This window comes from Erinaceus europaeus, chromosome 12 (assembly GCF_950295315.1).
Source record: "Erinaceus europaeus chromosome 12, mEriEur2.1, whole genome shotgun sequence".
In the NCBI taxonomy this organism is placed as follows: domain Eukaryota; kingdom Metazoa; phylum Chordata; class Mammalia; order Eulipotyphla; family Erinaceidae; genus Erinaceus; species Erinaceus europaeus.
In genome coordinates this window covers 100,758,164-100,778,255 of record NC_080173.1, presented here as the reverse complement: position 1 = coordinate 100,778,255, position 20,092 = coordinate 100,758,164, and the positions used below count along the sequence as shown (strand labels likewise).

Below are 20,092 nucleotides of genomic sequence, written 5' to 3'. Positions count from 1 at the left end.
CGCCTGGCCACCGGTAACAGAATTTTCAAGGTGAAAAGAACAGGGAAAGATACAATTGTCTAGGGGCTAAGAGATAGCTCAGCCCCTTCGACACGGACATGTAAGCCTTGGACCCCAGTGACCACAGACTCAGTCCCCAGCACCACTGCATGCAGAGCTCAGTCATACTCTGGCCTCTCTCCTCTTTCTCATTCTCTCTCTCACAGTAATAAGCAAATCAAGAGGATTTTTTAATCTCTTTTCTCCTTAATTCACAGATGGGGATAGAAATAGAGTCCAGGGTGTCGGGCGGTAGCGCAGCAGGTTAAGCGCAGGTGGCGCAAAGCGCAGGGACCGGCATAAGGATCCCGGTTCGAGCCCCCGGCTCCCCACCTGCAGGGGAGTCGCTTCCCAGGCGGTGAAGCAGGTCTGCAGGTGTCTGTCTTTCTCTCCCCCTCTCTGTCTTCCCCTCCTCTCTCCATTTGTCTCTGTCCTATCCAACAACGATGACATCAACAACAACAACAACTACAACAACAAGAAAACAACAAGGGCAACAAAAGGGAATAAATACATACACACACACAAAATAGCGTCCAGAGTAGCAAAATATCTTTTGGAAAGTCACACAGGTGATGAGGAACAGAACAGAACTAGTTCCCAGTCCACTTAGCAGGGGTTTCCTGGGCTGGTGAGCAGGGGTCTCTGCACTCGGTGCCGTAGTTACACAGTGTCCATGTAAACTGTGTGACTTTGTTGTTGCTGACCCAGTAACATCTGGGTCGTTTTAAAAGGTTCTTCATGCATAACACATTTGCAGCTCTTTTTTTTATTATTATTTAGAAATGGACTATAACATTATGACATCCCCTTTTTAATAACTTTGTGGGGGAAAATTAGTATGTCTTTGCAAGATGTCTAAAGCTGTTTTTTTTTTTTTTTTTTTTGCTTGTTAGTGATTTCATATTGATGTACAAAACAATAAGTAACAGGTACAGCACCACACTGTCCCCACCACCAGAGTTCCGTGTCCCCATCCCTCCATTGGAGACTGCAGTAGTTCTCCCAAGGTCACAGATCCGAGTCGACTATTATTTCTAGAACTATCTATCCAATTTTTGCCTGGTCCTGCCTTCTCTTCCTTCCTAAGCCTCACCTACATCTATTACTACTTTCTACTGTCTTTTCTTTTTTCATCTTCTTTCTCTGTGTCTTGATGGAATTGGGGTTCAGAGCCAGCCCTCTGGTCATCTTCCCCTGAACATTCCTCCCTCTGGGAGTCTGGACCCAGATTCTTTATGAGGAGCAGAAGGTGCAAATTCTGGCTTCTGTAATAGCTTCTCCGCTGGACTTGGGTGTTGGCAGGTGGGCCCATGATCCATCCCCCAGCCTGTTTCTGTCTTTCCCCAGTGGGGCAGGGCTCAGGACACACTGGTGAGGCCGTCTGCCTGGGGAGGTCAGGGTGGAATCCTGGCAGCCTGTGCAACCAGTGTGTAAAGCCAGCTGTTCCCAGAACGGGTGCCAGCAGCCCTAGGTGTCCCTTCAACTCCTTTTCTTCTTTGAGCCGCACTGATACAAACTCGGTCAGTTCAGCCATGGTCACGGACTGTGAGCGCTGGCGACACTGGAGAGCTGGGTGTTTCCTCTTCAGCCAGGATGACCTACGGTGACCCTGGGCCCAGCTTGGCCTCGTTTGGTGGCACCTCTTTGGCTCAAGGTCCACCCTCCAGGGCCGGGAAACGGCCGGCTCTCTGCGTGGGCCTGCGCGGCCTGCACGCTGCTGCTGCTGGTCGGGATTCCACACACTCTCGTCACGGCTGGCAAGTTGCTCTGTTCTGTCAGGTAACAGAACGGGGTCACTGCACAAGCTAGAAGCTCTTGACGTCTTAAAGACGTATCTTTCTACATTTTGTCCGTGTTCGCAATAAAAAAATGCACACAGGCAGGAAGAAACTGACAGGCTGTGTGGATGTACCTTTGCTGACTCCATATTTCCAGGTGTGAAGCCAACCTTCTCCCCGGCTCTCGCCTTCACTGTGAATTCAACTCATGGAAAGGGAATTGGCAGGTTTTACCCACTTCCCCTTTACCACTCCTTTGGTGTTCATTCCTGTGGGCCCTGTCACCTATTCAGATAAGTAGAGAATTAGTAGTGTTTGGGGGTTTTTTGTTGTTGTTTGTTTGTCTGTTTGTTTGTTTTTTCCTTTCAGATAGAGAGAGAGAGAGAGAAGGAGAGGGACCACAACACTGAAGCGGCCTTCAAACCTGCCTCACACACACAGCAAAGCAGCACACTATCCAAGTGAGCTCTCTCGCTGGCCTTGTTTTTAAACGAGACAAAGAGAGTTCAACACCTTATCATCTTATCTGCTCTGCTGGGCCCCGTGCTGGGTTGCTACACTGTTCTCTCAAGCACCTACTGAGAGAACCAATGTTGTCCTGGATATGACAGAGGACCAGCAGTCTTGAGTCGTGGTGACAGCACTGACCTTGATTTGTAAAATCTTTATTCCTCGGAAGCATTGTGGTGGCTAGTGAATATATTTGATGGGTGGATATATTCAACTGCACTTATTTAAATTTTACATTTTCTGATAATTCTGTGCTTGTAAAGTGTAAGGAAGTTCTGAAAGTGAGTGACCCATCTCTTACCACCAGGTGACCTCTCATTTCACAGAGGACTTCTCACTGAACTCCGCGATCTCTCAGCTGATGGGACTCAGTGGTGCCCTCTCGGTAAGTGGCCTTGTGTGTCCTCATTGGCTGGTGGCAGAGGGGAGAGTCACTTCCAGTCACGTGCTGAGGTGAGCACTACCATGTCACCTCCACAGGGTAGCTGTGACCTTTGGCAGATGAGTTATAAGCGTAGAGACTTGGAATTCCAAATGTCTGCAAACGTCACATAGGTAGGTATTCCCTGGAGTGTTTGTCACCATTACCGCTCTCGGGCAGTTATCCAGAGGACATGCAGACACTGATCAGAGAGGCATACCCCCTAACACACACACACACACACACACACACACACACATAGCTGCTCATAGCTGCTCATAGCTGCTTTATTCACAATAGCCAAAGAGTGGAAGCAGCCTGAGTGCCCTTCCAGAAAGCACTCTTGGATACTAACATGAAAAGATACTGTCACATCCATGGGCAGGACCTGTCTGTCCTTCCATCCTTGAGATCCTGGCTCCATGAAGACTCAGATCCGTGCCCTGCTCATGATATGATGTTGGTGTCGAGAAGAGGGCTGGCCGCCGGCCATAGAAGTGCCCGTGAGGCTGAGGTCTCAGTTTTGGCGGTATCATGCGTGGATGCTTGACTCTTGTGTCTCTGGGGACTGGGTCATGTTGCATATAGCACGCTGTTTGGGATTCTTGTTCTGGACGGACGGCACGACTGTAAGTGGTTGTGTGTCTCCCGAATGTCTGTGCTGAGTGTGTGTGTGTGTGTGTGTGTGTGTGTGTGTGTGTGTTTGAGGTTGAATGAAATATTTCCTTTCTTCACTTATGAGAGAGAAAAAACAAAACAGAACATCACTCTGGCATGTGCCGTGGTGGGATCAAACTGGAGGCCTGATGTTTGAGAGTCCAAACTTTACCCAGTGTGTCGTAGCCTGGACTGTTGATTTTAATCAGGAGAAAATGGCAAATATTAAAATTGAATTTTCACTCCCCGCTGGGCTGGGGAGACAGCTTAGCGGTTAGACAAATGATTTTCAAGCCTAAGATTCTGAGGTCCCAGGTTCATTCCCCGGAACCACCAAAAGTCAGAGCTGAGCAGTGCTCTGATGAAATTAATAAATTAATTAATAAATAAATATCAGTTCCCTAGCACCTCACTCAGCCTGGTGTACTTGTTTCTGGTACACCTTCCTGTACTCTTATCTGTGAGGCTGCACTCCAGTCTCTTAAGCAGTTTTTCAAAGATCATATTTCTGTACATTTTTGTACATTTATTTATTTATTTTTGCCTCCAGGATTATTGTTGAGGATTGGTGCCAGCCTACAAATCTACTGCTCCTGGCGACCGTTTTTTCCATTTAGGACAGAGAGAAATTGAGAGAGGTGGGAAAGATAGAAAGATAGACACTGGGAGTCAGGCAGTAGCGCAGCGGGTTAAGTGCAGGTGGCACAAAGCGCAAGGACTGGTGCAAGGGTCCCCGTTCGAGCCCCGGCTCCCCACCTGTGCTCCTACACAGGTGTCGCTTCCCAGGCGGTGAAGCAGGTCTGCAGGTGTCTGTCTTTCTCTCCCCCTCTCTGTCTTCCCCTCCTCTCTCCATTTCTCTCTGTCCTATCTAACAGCGACATCAATAACAAGAACTACAACAATAAAAAACAACAAGGGCAATAAAAGGGAAAGTAAATAAAATTTTAAAAAAAGAAAGAAAGGTAGACACCTGCAGACCTGCTTCACCACTTGCAAATCGACCCTCCTACAGGTGGGGAGCCGGGGGTTCGAACTGGGACCCTTGAGCCGGTTCTCGCACTTTGTACCATGTGCGCTTAACCCAGTGTGCCACCACCTGGGCCCTTTCTGTGCATTTTTTATTAACGTGGAATAGTTCTTGTTTTTCCATACTCAGCAAAAATACGTCGTGTGACCCTCTACCTTAAGGTCAGCAGACAGACGGTAAACTAAGCCATGGTTGTTCTTGTCACACGGTGTTGGGAACTGGGCCGGGCCAGCTTGTGTCATGGCCTCCTCAGGCTGCCTGAATCACCAGGCAGCATGAAATCCTTTCAGCAAACCTCCTCTCTGGGCCATTTTTTTTAAAAATTAATTTATTTATTCCCTTTTGTTGCCCTTGTTGTTTTATTGTTGTAGTTATTATTGATGCCATCGTTGTTGGATAGGTCAGAGACAAATGGAGAGAGGAGGGGAAGACAGAGAGGGGGAGAGAAAGACAGACACCTGCAGACCTGCTTCACCGCCTGTGAAGCGACTCCCCTGCAGGTGGGGAGCCGGGGGCTCGAACCGGGATCCTTGTGCTTTGCGCCACGTGCGCTTAACCCACTGTGCTACCTCCCGACTCCCCGGGCCATTCTTTAACTCTGCCTGTCGGCGCTCTGAGGACCCCTGTCTCATCCTTAGGTCTCCTGCTCGTTGTCTCCCCCATTGACCCAACACTCCTCAGGTGCAAAAGCTGCCTTTCCAGACAGTTTATCCTTCACATCTGTTGTTTTTTAACTTAAAAAGGGGTTGGTGGGGCTGCTGCGGTGTGTGAGAGGGCTCACAGCCGGAGCTGGGAACGGGTTTAAACAATACACGTTTATCAGGTGACAGGTAAAGGCAGAATAGGCACGCATCATCTAGGGCTAAGAGTGCGCTAGCTAGGTCCATAAAGTCTGAGTATAGGTTTCTAAAAGTTTAGTCCCGTAAGATAAACAATTATCAGCAGAGGTAAAGGCTGCTTATGGCTGTAGAGGGGTCTAAAAGTGTACCGGCTAGCAGAGTCACACGCGTTCAGTGCCCAGGAGAAACACCCATGGCGGATACCTGGCACACCTCCGCCAAGATGCTTCTCACCAGGAGAAGCAGCAGCAGCAGCCAGAAAGAGCGACCTGCTCCACGTCCCTTTCTTTTATCTGTCCCCTTCTCTGAAGCACCTCCTCAGGGTGACGTCGTCTTATGCTGTTAGTTCCAAACTCCTGTAGGTGCCCCGTGAGTTGAATTGGGGTGACCGGGCTAGCTCATCACTTACCTCAGGAGACACCTGTGTGTCTGCCAACCGGCAGAGCTGTTTGGGAGAGTGGGGACACCCCACCCTCACCCCCCAGATCTCCGAAGAGGGCAGGGCCTCCACACTCACACTCAGGCCTCTGCACCTCTCGCTGGGCCTCGGCCCCAGGAAGCCTGGCGGGGAGACAGGCAGAACAGCCTCGATTCTAACACAGGCTCCAGCCCTTGGGTGCCGGCTGAGTCTCCCTCTGCAAACTTGAGCTGCTTTGCCGGCCAGGCCGAGTAAGAATGTCGCCCTGGTGAGTGGCAGCGGGAGCTGAACGAGGACACGCAGACCTGCGTGGAGACCGTTGTCGCCCTCACCGCTGTTTCCCTGGTCGTCAGTGGTTGATAGCGGCTCACAAGACAGTCAGGTCGCAGGGTCCAGTCCACACCACACCCAGCACCAGGGTCGTGTGCCCACCCTCCCAGCCGTAGCCTCCACACTTCTCACAAAGCCTCAAGGAGGCTGCCGGCTGCTGCCGGGGGACGTTGTCCGCCTGGCGCAAAAATGGGTGAGCGAGCTTCTCCCTGCGTGCCGTGTCTGGGGACTGGGGATCCGAGGGGCTTGTTTTGTGGGCCGCAGTGTTCTGACGCTTTTCTTCCCTCTCCCTCAGCAAGCTCCTCAGAGACTCGTGCAGCACAGCCCCGAGTTTGAGGACGCCCTGTGTGCCCTTGTGGTGATGACGGCCCCCATGGCCCCGCACGTAACATCGGAGCTCTGGGCAGGTAGGCGGGGTGGCGTGGCCTTGTTTAGCCGGGGACCAGTGCCCTCCAAGGACGGCATTCCAGATTTTAGCAAGAAAACGTACACAGAGAGAACAGTGGCAGGCCCTGCGCTCACAGGAAGCTGAGAAGTGACAGGAGCCCAGCATGGCGCCTTTGCAAGTCTGGGTGTGGGAGGCCCTGGGAGAGGAGAGCCTTGGGGGCTGTCTCCAGCCACCTCCCTGAAGAAAGAAGAGGCCACGGAAGCTAAAGGGACAGAGTGGCGCCTGGGGACTCCAGGCTCTGCCTTGGCAGAGTGATGGGAACCAGAGCTGCTCCTTGAGGACGGAGCTGTCTGTCTGTCTGTCTGTCTGCAGCAAATCCTGCTGTCCTTCCTTTGAGAAACCTCTAGACATCCACACAGTTGAGACTGGACCATGGAGAGAGAATTCGGGTCGGCACTTTCTGCAGAGAGAGAAGAGTATCTCCTCCCTTCCCTTCCCCTCTCCTCTCCTCTGCAGCTCTCCTCTCCTCTCCACCTCTCCTCTCCCCTCCTCTCCGCCTCTCCACCTCTCCTCTCCCCTCCTCTCCCCTCCTCACCTCTCCTCTCCACCTCCGCTCTCCACCTCTCCTCTCCCCTCCTCACCTTTCCTCTCCACCTCTCTCCTTTCCCCTCCTCTCCTCTCATCTCCTCTCCTCTCCTTCCTCCTCCACCTCTCCTCTCCTCCCCTCCCTTCCCCTTCCCTCCTCCCCTCCTATCCTCTCCCCTTCCTTCCCCTCCTCTCCTCTCCTCTCTTCTCCTCCCCTACTCTTCTCTCCTCCCCTCCCTTCCCTCCTCCTCTTCTCTCCTCTCCCCTCCCCTCCTCTCCTCTCCTCTCCTCTCCTCTCTTCTCCTCTCCTCCCCTCCTCTCCTTCCCTCCACTCCCCTCCTTTCCTCTCCTCTCCTTTATCAATTTCCGCAAACTGGTATCATTTCTGTGTCTTCTAAAGAGAGAAACAACACAGCAGGGAAGGCAGCAGGGTACAGTGATCAGAAAGCGCCACTTCCCAGAATCCCCCCGAGAAGCACGTTTTCATTAGAGAGATCATCTCCAAAGAGCAGCAGAACTGAGGTCTGACTTGCTGGGGAACCTGCAGTCCTGCGGGCAAGGCAGCCGGCATCCCCTCACGTGGAAGCATTCCCCAGAGCCTAATGTCCCTCTGAAGAGGAGATGGGCCTCCTTCCTTAAAACCTATAGCCCACAGTCGCAGCTCTAACAAGTCAAGGAATGTTGTCTGTTTGCGTTCCAGAGCTTCAGATCAGTGAGCTCAAGTGCCTGGACTCACAAAGCTGTCATTTATTTTCCTGTAATGAAGGATGAGGGTCGTAGCTGCCTGCTTTGGGGAATTTTCGTATTTGAGTCACTGATACTGTTTCCAGATGACATGACAGACATAGGGTTTTTTGTTTGTTTGTTTGTTTTCTTCCCTTTTTTCCCAGAACACTGAGCAGCTCTGGTTTATGGTGGTATAGGGGATTGAACTTCAGAGCCTCAGGCCTGAGAGTCTCTTTGCTTAACCATTGTGCTAGCTCCCCTAGCTGGGAATTCCCTTTGATCAACAAAGGGCGATAAACCCCTAGACAGGAGTCCTTGTGGGTACTCTGGTTGAAAGGGTGATTTTTTCATCATCACAAAAGACCTTTTGAGCAGGTAACAACAACCTAGATGGGTCTCAAATGGGCTGGGGGCCACTGATCTTAAAGTTTCTATGCTCTGTGATTCCATTTAGCTAACATTCTAACTTGAAAGAACAAAAATCATAGAATGGAAAACATATTCGTGGTTGCCAGAGGTTAGGGACAGGGTGGAGGGGCGGTGGCCAGAGCAGGGGCACAGAAGGGAGCCTTGTGGGGACAGAAGCCCTCTGTTTGCCTGTGTCGGCAGTCACAGATCACAGGGAAATCAGGCACGCACACTCCCCGGTGCTTATAAAGCCACGGAAGGAGCTCTGCGGGTGGCACCTGAGTCAGCCTCCTGGTTTTGCTCGGCACCGTAGTGACTTCAGACCCTTCCACTGAGGGGCCTCCCAGGGCCTCCCACACGCTCCTTCGCAGTCTTCTGTGAATCCCTGGTCACCTCAGAGTAGAGTAGAGCATGGGTTTGTGTGTTACCGTGCCTTTCGAAGCCCACAAGTCTCAATGGTTGACATGCTGGTCTCCTGCATGGTAGACAGAGAGAGAGAGAGAGAGAGAGAGAGAGAGAGAGAGGGCAAGGAGGAGCCTGTAGCCCCAGAGGTTGTGATAGACGTGTGCTACACACGCACGGATGCAGCCTGTGCCGCGTCACACAGCTCGAGCCCCGATGGGCGTGCAGGGACAGGACAGGCCTGCACCTTCTGCCCGGAGCACTGCTCCCAGAGAGCCCGGCGGCCGGGGTGGGTGGGGTGGGGTCAGGGAGCCGCGAGATCCCTGCTCCGGCTACCAGTCTGAACTTCTCGAGGCCTGAACTTGCATGGAGCTTGCGTGCCAGGAGGCACTGAGTTCTGACACACTGCCGGTCTCCTTCCATCCCTGCTCCTCCTGCTGCTCAGCTGCCGTCCCGAAGAACAGTCACTACGGATTTTCTATTGAATCGGACACAACTCAGAGCATGTATGTGAGACGCGTCTCTGTCCTACATAAATGCAAACATTACAGAGGGGGGGGACACCAGAGCTTCCCTCTGGCATGTGGCAGCGATGTTGGGATCGAGCTCGGGACCTCGTGCTTACTTGTGCAAGTCCAACATTCTGCCTGCTGCCCCAGCTCCAGGGCTGCCCCACCCCTCCCCTTCCTTTTAATAGTTCCTTTATTTATTTTAGTGAGAGAGAGAACCAGGGAGAAAGGCCAGAGCCCTGCTCAGCTCTGGCTAATGGTGGTGCTGGGGACTGAACCTGGAGCCTCAGAGCCTCGGAGCCTCAGGCTGGACAGTCTTTTGCAGAACCCCTGTGCTGTGTCCCCCGCCCTGTGCCCCTTTCTTTCTGGACGGCTGTGCCCACCGTCTGAACGTTCCCGTGGCTGGTGAGCCACCTTCCACTGACGGGATGTTGAGCAGCTGCTGAGCCTTTGGTCCAAAATGCAGGTGGTTTCAAGCATGGTGACAAGCCCTCCATTTGTGTTTTTTTTTTGTTTTGTTTTTTTTGCCACTTTTGATAATTCCACGCTGACTTATCTGGCTGGACTTCTGCAGCGAGCTTCCAGCTCATGCAGTAGCCAGGTCTTCAGCCAACACTGTCGTTGGAGGGTCTCCGCAGGGCCGGCCCCTGCTGCCTCTCAGCCTTCTGAAGTGACCTGTGTGTGACCTTGGGGCTGCAGCCCACTGGCACAAGTTGAGTTTTCTTCATAAAGTGAAAGTGGCTGTGTTTTCCCTGTCGTGTTTGGCGAAACATAACGTGTATTCAGTGGTTTCAGTGGAATTACAGAGAGCTTTGTGTGTGTGTGAGAGAGAGGAGGGAGGGAGGGAGAGAGAGAGGAGGGAGGGCCTCCGCCGACGGAGTGGTGCTTCACACAGGAACGTGCTGCTGTCAGCGTCTTCACCTCAGAGTAGTGTCATGGGTGGCGTCACTGCCTGTCCATTTCCTCGAGTGTGTGTGAGGACGGGGCTGGGGGCTGGAGGAGGCCTGAAGAGGACCATCGGGAGGGTCCTGCAGCCAGAGAGACGGCGCCCGCTCGCCCGCTCGCCCGCCCGCCCAGTGCTCGCTCCTGGCTTAGTGGTGCCGGACAGTCTCACCGGCTCTCAGAGTAGAAACCAAGGGCCAGTGAGTTAGCATAGTTGACTGCAAAAAAAAAAAAAAAGCGGGGCCAGGCAGTGGCGCACCTGGCTGCTGCTTCTTCTAGCGTTTGCCCTTCTTCCGTAGCCAGTCCACAGGTCAGCTTGAAAGCTGTCAGGAGCTGCTTGTTGCTGGCTTTGAAAGTGACTGGGATCCATGTGGATTCAGTCGGCTAGGAAGGATCGTCAGTTTCCCCAAGGAATGGGGACTCACGGGATGCACCACGGGAAGGTCGACCCAATGCCTCCCAATGCGCACCTGGCTAAGTGCTCACATGACAGTGCGCAAGGGCCCAGGTTCAAGCCCCTGGTCCCCACCTGCAGGAGGAAAGCTTCACAAGTGGTGAAACAGGGCTACAGTAGGTGTCTCTCTGCCTCTTTCTCTGTTTCTCTGTCTCCCCCCTCCTCTCAATTTCTATCTCTATCTAGTAGTAAAAATAAAAAAATAAGTTGAGACAACCTCATGGTCCCCCCGTCCTAGGTCCTGTGCCCAGCACCACCATAAACCAGAGCTGAGCAGAGGGAGAGAGAAGGCTTGTTTGTGTTGTTTCACAGGAAGGTCGTAGCAGCCGCTCTCCCAGAGGAGGGAAAGGAAGGGCCCCAGGCGCCAGCCAGCCCTGCCTGGTGGCCTCGAGTGTCAGCCGTGCCAGCCTGTGTCCACGCCTCCCCCACTGCTTCTGTGCCAGAGGCCGACCCCTGCCCTGCCCTGCCCTGCCCTGCCCTGCCCTATGTCCCGTAAAGAAACCGTTGCATTTGCCATGCAAACGCCAGGTGCTTTTACTTCCCTCAAGAGAGCACGGCGGGAAGACAGCACAGAGGCAGGTCCCGGTTTCTGTTCCTCCCTCCTGAGCAGGACGCCCCGCTGCCTTCATCCCTGTGGGAAGTCTGCCGGGGCTATAAATAAGCATCCTGATTGCCCCAGGAAGGCTGTGCTTCCTCGGTTTTTAAAGTGGAATTTGACACAGCTTCTCCCCAGGACATTTGTGCCCATGGCCCTTTTATTTCCTAAGCATCCTGTACAACTGCCAGAAGGTTCTGGAATTCTGCCCATTGTGGCCGGGTCAGATGCTGTGCCGGCCGGCCAGGCCGCTGCGGTGCCGGAACGATGGCCGCCCCGCTGTGACCTCTGCCTTCTACGGAGATTCCAGTCTTAACAGGAGCCCTTCTGAGGAGCCAGCAGGAAGCTGCTTTCTGCTTCTTCCGAGAGGCCTGTCAGTTAGAAGTGGAGGGGGCCGGGAATCAGTGGGTTAAGCGCACATGGCACCAAGTGCACGGACCGGCGTAAGGATCCCGGTTCGAGCCCCCGGCTCCCCACCTGCAGGGGAGTCACTTCGCAAGCGGTGAAACAGGTCTGCAGGTGTCTGTCCTTCTCTCCCCCTCTGTCTTCCCCTCCTCTCTCCATTTCTCTCTGTCCTGTCCAATGACAACGACAACAATAACAACAACAATAACTACAACAACAATAAGAAAACAGCAAGGGCAACATAAGGGGGGGGGAAGAACTGATTTTAAAAAATAAATAAAATAAAAAGTTCTAAAAAAAAAAGAAAGAAAAAGAAGAAGTGGAGGGGGCCTGGGAGTGAGCTGGGACGCCCAGGACCGGACAGCTGGGCCCCAGGGAGACATCTATTACGTCCCTTGATCCTCAGACCCGAATGGGCTCTCAGCCCCTCACCTTGACACACGGTCATAAGTAGAGGGCGGGGGGGGGGGGGGACTGATGGGAAGCTGCAGCAAAGCAGTGAAACCAGCACCAGGACCAAGACGGGCAACAAGCGAGCCCGCCAGGGCTCCTCAGAGGGTCCGTGAGCGGGCGGGGTGCTCGCGTGGTCTGCCGCCATACAGGGGGCTCGTGCGAGTCTGCTGGGCGGGGGAGACAACGTCACGGCTGTGTAAAAGGCTTCGTGCCTGAGACCCTGGAGGGCCCGTGCTCAACTCCAGGCTCCACCGTAAGCCAGAGTTGGCGCGTCTGTCTGTCTCTCATTAGAATAAAATATTTTCAAATAAATGACCCTTTTTGATAGCAGGACTTTGTCAGTGTAGGAAGCCATGTGCTAACTCACAGCCCGCCTGCCCTTTACTTCCTGGTTTTCCAGTAGCTTTGAGGTGTGATGGGTGTCCCGAGCCTCCCCTGCTGTGGTGATCCTGTCGCTGTAGCATGATGCGTGTCAGCACACGGTGGGATGAGGGTGTCGCAGAGGGGGAGCCGCAGACCAGTAGGGAAGAGAAGGCAGTGGTTTCTGCAGGAGACAGAGCGTAAACTCAGAAGCTCAGCAGAGAGGAAAACGGAATCTTCGGGTGACTTTGGGTGAGGCGTGAGTGAGCTCCCGGTATGAGGAGCTTGGTCTGGCAGGGTCTCCCTACAGGGCAGCAGCTGGGCAGGGAGGGCAGGACTCTCATGTCCGAGACATGTTAGTCTCTCTTGAAAGTAAATAACTTTTCAAATTACAAAAAAAAACTTTCTAATGAAACATGTATATTTAAAAAGGAAGAAAAAAGGTCACCTCAGGACAGTCACTGCTGCGTGCTGACTTGGCCTTCCGACAGCTTCATCCGCGGTTTCTCATAAATGTTAAATTGTTTCTTCATTTTGGGGATGGGACAGAGGGAAATCGAAAGGGAAGGTGAAGAGAGAAGGAGGAGAGACGAGAGACACCTGCAGCTCTGCTTCACTGCTCGTGAAGCTTCCCCCCTGCAAGAGGGGACCAGGGGCTCGAACCCGGGTCTCCACGCACTGTAATGTGTGTGCTTAACCAGGTGCGCCAGTCGCAATGCTGGCACCTACCCCCCAGTGAAAAGCCTGGAGGCAAAACAAGTAAACAAATATTGACTACGTGCATTGCCGCCTGTTAGAGTATACCGCCACTATCTACAATTTAAAGTTAGAACATGCTGGCCAGTGAGTTGCGGGTTAAGCGCAGGTGGCACAAAGCGCAAGGACTGGCTCAAGGATCCCAGTTCGAGCCCCCAGCTCCCCACCTGCAGGGGAGTCGCTTCACAGGCGGTGAAGCAGGTCTGCAGGTGTCTGTCTTTCTCTCCCCCTCTCTGTGTTCCCCTCCTCTCTCCATTTCTCTCTGTCCCATCCAACAATGCAAAAGGCTTCCATGCCTGAGACTAATGACGACATCAATAACAACAACAATAAAAAAAAAAAAGGGCAACAAAAGAGAATAAATAAATATTAAAAAAAAAAAAAAAAAAAAGCTTCTGGCCAGGTGAAGCTGCTCTTCTTTCTTTCTCATGATTAGTAGATTCAGTAAGGATTGTTGAGCTCCTATGAGTAAGAGTACAGCCCTACACCACAGCCACTGAAATTCCGTCCCCCCGTAAGCACCATAGTTCTCACAAAGCCTTAGAGACAGTTTGGCTACTCCCCCTGTTGCTGTTGTGCCCTGAATTGGTGTGTTTTGCTTGCAAGTTCTTGCATCCCAGCCTCCGTGTTCCACACACAAGCGAAACCACTCAGTAATTGTCTCTCACATCTTCACTGGCCTTGCAAGCCGGATGCCCTCCAGGTGGGGCGAGAGGCCCCTTCACGCACCTAGTGAGGAGCCAAGAGCCAGTGCAGCTCCTTGCTGGGGTATCTGCTCTCCGCAGGTCTTGTTTGGGTTTGAAGCATTTTTTAAAATTAATTTATTCCCTTTTGTTGCCCTTGTTGTTTTATTGTTGTAGTTATTATTGTTGTTATTATTGATGTGGTTATATAGGACAGAGAGAAATGGAGAGAGGAGGGGAAGACAGAGGGGGTGAGAGAAAGACAGACACCTGCAGACCTGCTTCACCGCCTGTGAAGTGACTCCCCTGCAGGTGGGGAGCCGGGGGCTCGAACCGGGATCCTTGCACTCTGTGCCACGTGCGCTTAAGCCACTGCGCTACTACCTGACTCCGTTTTTGTTGTTTTTTTTTTTAATAAGACAGATAAACTGGGAGATAAAAGGAAAGAGAAAGAGAGATGCCCACAGCCCTCCTTCACCACTTGTGAGGCCTTCCTCCTGCGGCTGGGGGCTGGGTAGTGGTAGTGGCATGGTAGTGGGTGCTCTTAGCTGGGCGCACCCCCGCCCTGACCCCACAGAGCAGCCCGTACAACAGCAGGGACGCCAGGTACAATCAGCCTTGTTTCCAGAGACAGCTTTTTTTTTTTCATTTTGCCTCCAGAGTTATTACTGGGGCTCAGTGCTGTGCTATGAATCCGCTGCTCCTGACGACCACTCATTTCTATTTTCATTTTTAATGACTAGGACGGAAAGGAACTGAGAGGGGAGAGGGAGATAAAGAGGGAGAAAGACAGACAGACACCTGCAGCCCTGCTCCACCACTTGTGAACTGTCCCCCCTGCAGCTGGGGAGCCGGGGTTGAACCCAGGTCCTTACGCTTAGTACTGTGTGCGCTAGCCTGGGTGCACCACTGGCCGGCCCCTGCAGATACACTTTACAGAAGCGCCTTCCTCTCTGCATTCGTTTCCACGAAGCTGAGCACAGCCCTGGGTCCAGCCGCCAGGCCGCATGAGGGAGGAGCCTCCGCGTGGCCCGGGTGGGCCGTGTCGGGCAGGGGCATCTGCGCCGCCGCCTTGTTCAGTGACAGGCTCCGCCTTGCGTTGCAGGCCTGGCGCAGATGCCGCGCAAGCTGTGTGTCCACTACGCCTGGGACGCGGACGTGCTGCTCCAGCAGTGGCCGGCCGTGGACTCCCGGTTCCTGCAGCCGCCGGACGTGGTGCAGATGGCCGTGCTGGTGAGTGTCCGGCCCCAGCCCACACGCTCTGGTGGGCCTGGGTCTCTCGTCGGGTCTCTCGTCTGTGCTCGCTCCCTCCCGTCTCGGCTTTGCCAGCACCTTCCATTTGGAGAGCCTCCCACAGCAGAAGCTTGTCAGCAGAACACCCCCCCCCCCCCGCCATGCACGCCCACTCTTGGGGGTGGGCCGGGGAGAGCTCAGCCCGACCCATTTGGCAGGCCTGGCTGTCTTCCTTTGCAGCTAGAGATGCTTCTACCACACTCTCGCTCCTTTGCCTTTCATCCTTTTAGGGAAGGGGTGATGGCGAGGCGGTGGGCAACGCAGAAACACGTCCCTTTAAAATGAACTTCAGGGGCCAGGCAGTGGCACGCCCAGTTAAACACACACAGTACCCTGCAGAAGGACCTGGGTCCAAGCCCTGAGTCCCCATCTACAGGAAGAAGCAGGCGTCTCCCTCTCCCTCTCCCTCCCCCTCCCTCCCACTGTCTCTCCCTCTCCTTCTCCTCTCTATCCCTCTCTCTCTCTCTTCCTCTCCCTCTCCTTCTCCCTGTCTCTCTCTATCTCTCTCTTTCCTTCACTCTCTTTCTCTCTCCCTTTCCTCCCCCTCCCTCCCTCCCACTCTCTCGCTCTCCCTCTCCGTCTCTCTCTCCCTCTCTCCCTCTCCTTCTCTCTATCCCTCTCTCTCTCCCTCTTTCTCTCTAGCCCCATCCATTTCTCTTTGTCTGTCAAAACTATATATAATACAAAAGGCACCGGGAACAATCGTGCAGGTACCAAGCCCCAGGGATAACCTTCATGACAATAAAATAATCAATTTTAAAATAACAGAATGAACAGTCAAACATTATATTTCAAAAAGTATCTCCCCAGGTAGAGCAGGGCCCTCACTGCCTTCATGACCTTGGGTTTGAACCCAAGGCACCATGGGCAGCACAGCGCAGGGTCAGTGGGTGGCGGGCAGTACTAGAGTCTCTCTCTTTCTTTCTTTTTTTTTTTTCCCCCTCCAGGGTTATTGCTGGGCTCGGTGCCTGCACCATGAATCCACCGCTCCTGGAGCCCCTCTCCCCCCCTTTTGTTGCTCTTGTTGTTGTAGCCTCGTTGTGGTCATTATTATTACCATCGTTGATGTCGTTCGTTGTTGGATAGGACAGAGAGAAATGGAGAGAGGAGGGGAAGACAGAGAGGGGGAGAGAAAGACAGACACCTGCAGACCTGCTTCACCGCCTGTGAAGCGACTCCCCTGCAGGTGGGGAGCCGGGGGCTCGAACCGGGATCCTCACGCCGGTCCCTGCGCTTTGCGCCACGTGCGCTTAACCCGCTGCGCCACCGGCCGACCCCCCCTCTCTCTTTCTTTCTTTCTGTCTCTCTCTCTCTCACATCCCTCTCCCCTCTAACTCGCAAAGCTGAAGGATAGAAAATTGTGCTGGGGAGACCACCCAGCCTTCTGGGACAGGTGCAAAGCCCTGGGCTGGCCACATAGAAAGCAGCAAGATCGATGTGTTTGGGGAAAGCAGTTTCTCCGGCAAGTGACCCCCAGAGTTCACCCTTTACGTGGCCTGTGTGCGTCTATGTGTGCGTGGTACATGGGCCGTGCACACAGCCCACGTGTTCTGGGCCGACTGCTTCGTTTATTTCAGACAAAGAAAGACAGATACAGAGAGAGGCAGAGAAAGATAAAAGGAAGAGAGACACCACAGCGCTGCTCCGCCCTCTGGATCTTCCCCTGTGGGGTTGGGGCTCAAGCCCAGCGCTTCACACAACACGGTGCCCAGTCTACCACGTGCCCCTTTATCATCTTGACATGTCTAATGAGCCTTAATATAAGGCATATTTAAAGCTACAGCTAGCTCTTGAATATGCTGGTGTGGCCCAAAGGGGAAAGAATGGAGGTGTGGTCTTCATCTGACTCCTGTGAGCCACCCGTGAAGTCAAGTCGTCCATAGCCAAAATGTAACTAAACCCCCTCGCCGCCCCGTCCGGCCTCTCCGGCTTGGGAGCGACTCAGGAGTTATCTCCTTGCCCGGCTATCTTCGTCCTCACCCACTGCTTCCAAACTGCCATCTCTAAGTCAGGCACAGTCCTTAGCTCGGGGAACAGCAGTCAAACAGGGCAGAGCCCCGTCGTCTACCTGCCCGTAAAGCTGAAAGTCTAGTGGGAAAGAGGAAATAAAGAAACTATTACAGGTGGTGAAAAGTGTTGTGAACAAGCCACTGAGGCTCTGCCTGGCAGCCCCCTGCCCGTCTGCCTCCTGTAGACCCTGTTCCAGGCAGGACCCCGTCTGCTGCCCAGCTGCCCTGTCCCCACACTCTCCTCCCAGTGCGCCCCCCCACTGCCCAGGGGGTGCTGTTCTGGCGACTTGGCTCTTTCCCAAGTCCTGTGGTGCAGAGAGGCATCTTCTTCCACGGGAGTGATTACTCTAAGAGACACCTGTCCCACGTGCCCCCTGCAAGCTCCTCAGTGTGGGTGAGTCGCCGGCTTGAGGAACTGAATGAAGCCTTGCTCCCCCCATGGTCCTCCCCCTTGGAAGGCGAAGCTGACAGTAGAGTCGTCGTGCAGGCACCGAGCCCCGGCGATAACTCCAGTGACGGTATAAACGGACGACCAGATAAACGAGCCTTTAAAACGAGCACTGGCTCAGGACACAGCGGTCATGTGTCTCCCGCCCAGCGGTCAGGCCATGAGCCCTGCGAGCAGGGGCGGGGGAGGGAGGTAGCAGCCCATGAGCCGGGGGTTGATTTTGAAGATTCTGCTTATTTTTGTAAGAGTCGGAGAAAGCGCACGGCCGCTCCACTCTGGCTTGCGGTGGTGCCAGAGGTTGAGCCTGAGGCCTCAGGCGTGCAAGCCCAGGACGTCATTGCTGGGCTGTCTTCCCGGCCCAGGAGAGAGAGACTGACTGACTGACTGACTAGAGCGCTGCTCGGCTCTGGCTCGTGATGGCGCCAAGAATTAAACTGGGGACCCCTGAGCCTCAGACATGTCGGTCTTGCGTAACTGTTCAGCTGGGTCCCTGGCCCTCATACTGAGGCTTCTCGGCCTGACTTCTGCAAGGTGCCTCCTCCAGGCATAGCTGCTTCTCTGCACGTTGCGCTACACCGCCAGTTCTCTCTCCTGCTTTCTTTCTCCCCCTTGTTTCCCTTTCTGCAATGTCCAGGCATGACTCCCACCCTTGTCTTTGCTGTCCGTCCTCATAGGAGTCTGGGTGCTGTCTGTCTCCCTCCCTCCCTCCCTTCCCCATATCCCACTTCCTACATAGATGCATCAGTGCCCGTTGGGATCAAGCTACCTGGTCCCCTCAGACCTGTCCTCACCGTTTGTCCCGGCCTGTCTCCTCAGATCAACAACAAAGCCTGTGGTAAAATCCCAGTGCCCCAGGACGTCGCCCGGGACCAGGAGAAAGTCCATGAACTTGTGCTGCAAAGTGAACTGGGTGCCAGGCTCCTGCAGGGCCGAAACATCAAGAAGGCCTTCCTCTCCCCCAGAACCGCCCTCATCAACTTCCTGGTGCAGGAGTGACTGCAGGGGGGGCCGCAGGCCCCCCCTCAAGGATCTCGGAGGGGCGTCCACCGGCCCAGGGGAAGGGCAAAGACAAAACTGACTGAAATGTCGGCTGGCGTCGCCAGGGTCCCTCTGTGGTGTGGCCTGGTGCAGGGTGAGGGTGGGGCGGGCAGAGGGCGGGGATCAGGCTGCCTGTCCCCATCTCAGAGATGCTGCTGGGGGCAGGAGGGAGGAGCCCAGGCACATGGGGTTGAGGGTGCTGCTGGAGTCCCGGAAGCCGTTGGGAGTCTCTGGAACATGCGCCTGAACTGAGCAGCTGCGTCGGTGGCCGGTCTCCCAGCTGCCGGGCTCGATGGAGGGTGCTGGGTAATGCCCAGATGTCCGGTACGTGCGCTGGCCAGCGGGACCTTCCCAAATTGCTCAGAGTCAAAGGCAGGAGGTGCTGGCCCTCCAGAGGCGAAGTGCTGGCTCCCCCACGTTTCTCGATGCAGAAACGCACGGCGGCTCTTCCGGCAGCCCGGTAGCTCACCGGGACAACAGGCTGCTTTGCCACGTGTGCCACCCAATCAGAGTCCGTTGATGTGGGCCCTCGGTCAGGATGCCACCTGGAAGCGGGCCCAGGACCGAGCCCCGGGAAGAGCCCGTTCACTGGGCCTAGTGCCCCGCTGCCCGGGCAGCCAGGAACGGACCCTCCTGTGGCACGTCCAGGAAGTCCCGGCTTTCTGTGTCGTCGTCAGTGCTGGACAGTTAGCAGGGGGAAGAGAACCAGCCATGTCGTGACGCTGAGAATCTGTATTTGCTCTCCTGTCGGTCTCATGAAGTTGCCTCGGATGTCTCTCCTGCAATGTGCAAATGGATTTTTTTTTAACATAATAAAATCAGTGGTTTTCCTAATGGCTTCAGGACATACCTGAGACCTTAGAAGAAGCAGGAGCGGACCGCAGCCTGGCGGTGGGCCTGCCGTCAGTCACCTGCAGAAGCTCCAGCACGGCGCTCAAGGCTGCCTCAGGCACTGAGGCGGTAGAAGGGGAGTCACTGGCTCTTGATTGTCACGAATCAGTGACACTACACCGGGCCGCCATGCTGAGAGTCCTGAGTTCGCTGATCTGAGGTGCGCTGGGGCGTCAGTGATCTGAGATACACATAGCTGTTCTGTGTTTTTGCTTCTGTTGGGGTCAACAGTAAAATACAGTAGTTGGGACATGTGTCACGTTTCTCCATTTTCCATGTGACACTCTAACCCCCCACCTAGGTCCTCCTCTGCCGTCATGTCCCAGGACCTGAACTCTCCCCCTCTGCCTAAAGTGCTTGACTTTGCTGCAGTGCACCAGCTCCAGTCCAGGTCCTGCTGAGTGTTCTCCTTTCTCATCTTATTTGTCAGCTTCAGTCAGTGACATCAGCCCATCTCCATTCTTCTCTTTCTGGCTGATCTCACTTTACAGGATTCCTTTAAGCTCCATCCAAGATGAGGTGAAGAAGGTGAAGTCACCATTTTTAACAGCTGAGTAGTATTCCATTGTGCATCTAGACCACAGCTTTCTAAGCCACTCATCTGTTGTTGACACATGGGTTGCTTCCAGGTCTTGACTATCATAAGTTGTGCTGCTATGAACACAGATGCACACAAATCTTTTTGGATGAGTGTGTTTGGTTCTTTAGGATCTATCCCCAGGAGA

General features: G+C 54.0%; 1 protein-coding gene across 4 annotated transcripts in view; it reads left to right on the top strand.

Annotated features, from left to right (window-relative positions):
* LARS2 (leucyl-tRNA synthetase 2, mitochondrial) overlaps positions 1 to 18,886 on the top strand; it is a 130,031-nt gene extending 111,145 nt beyond the window's left edge. For all 4 annotated transcript variants that reach the window (XM_007531437.3, XM_060204816.1, XM_060204817.1 and 1 more), the window contains exons 18-21: positions 2,638 to 2,715; positions 6,318 to 6,429; positions 14,794 to 14,921; positions 18,255 to 18,886. In XM_007531437.3, coding sequence (XP_007531499.1) covers positions 2,638 to 2,715; positions 6,318 to 6,429; positions 14,794 to 14,921; positions 18,255 to 18,434 — 498 coding nt within the window. In that variant the 3' untranslated portion in view covers positions 18,435 to 18,886. The remainder of the gene's footprint in view (positions 1 to 2,637; positions 2,716 to 6,317; positions 6,430 to 14,793; positions 14,922 to 18,254) is intronic.
* Positions 18,887 to 20,092: the final 1,206 nt, after the last annotated feature.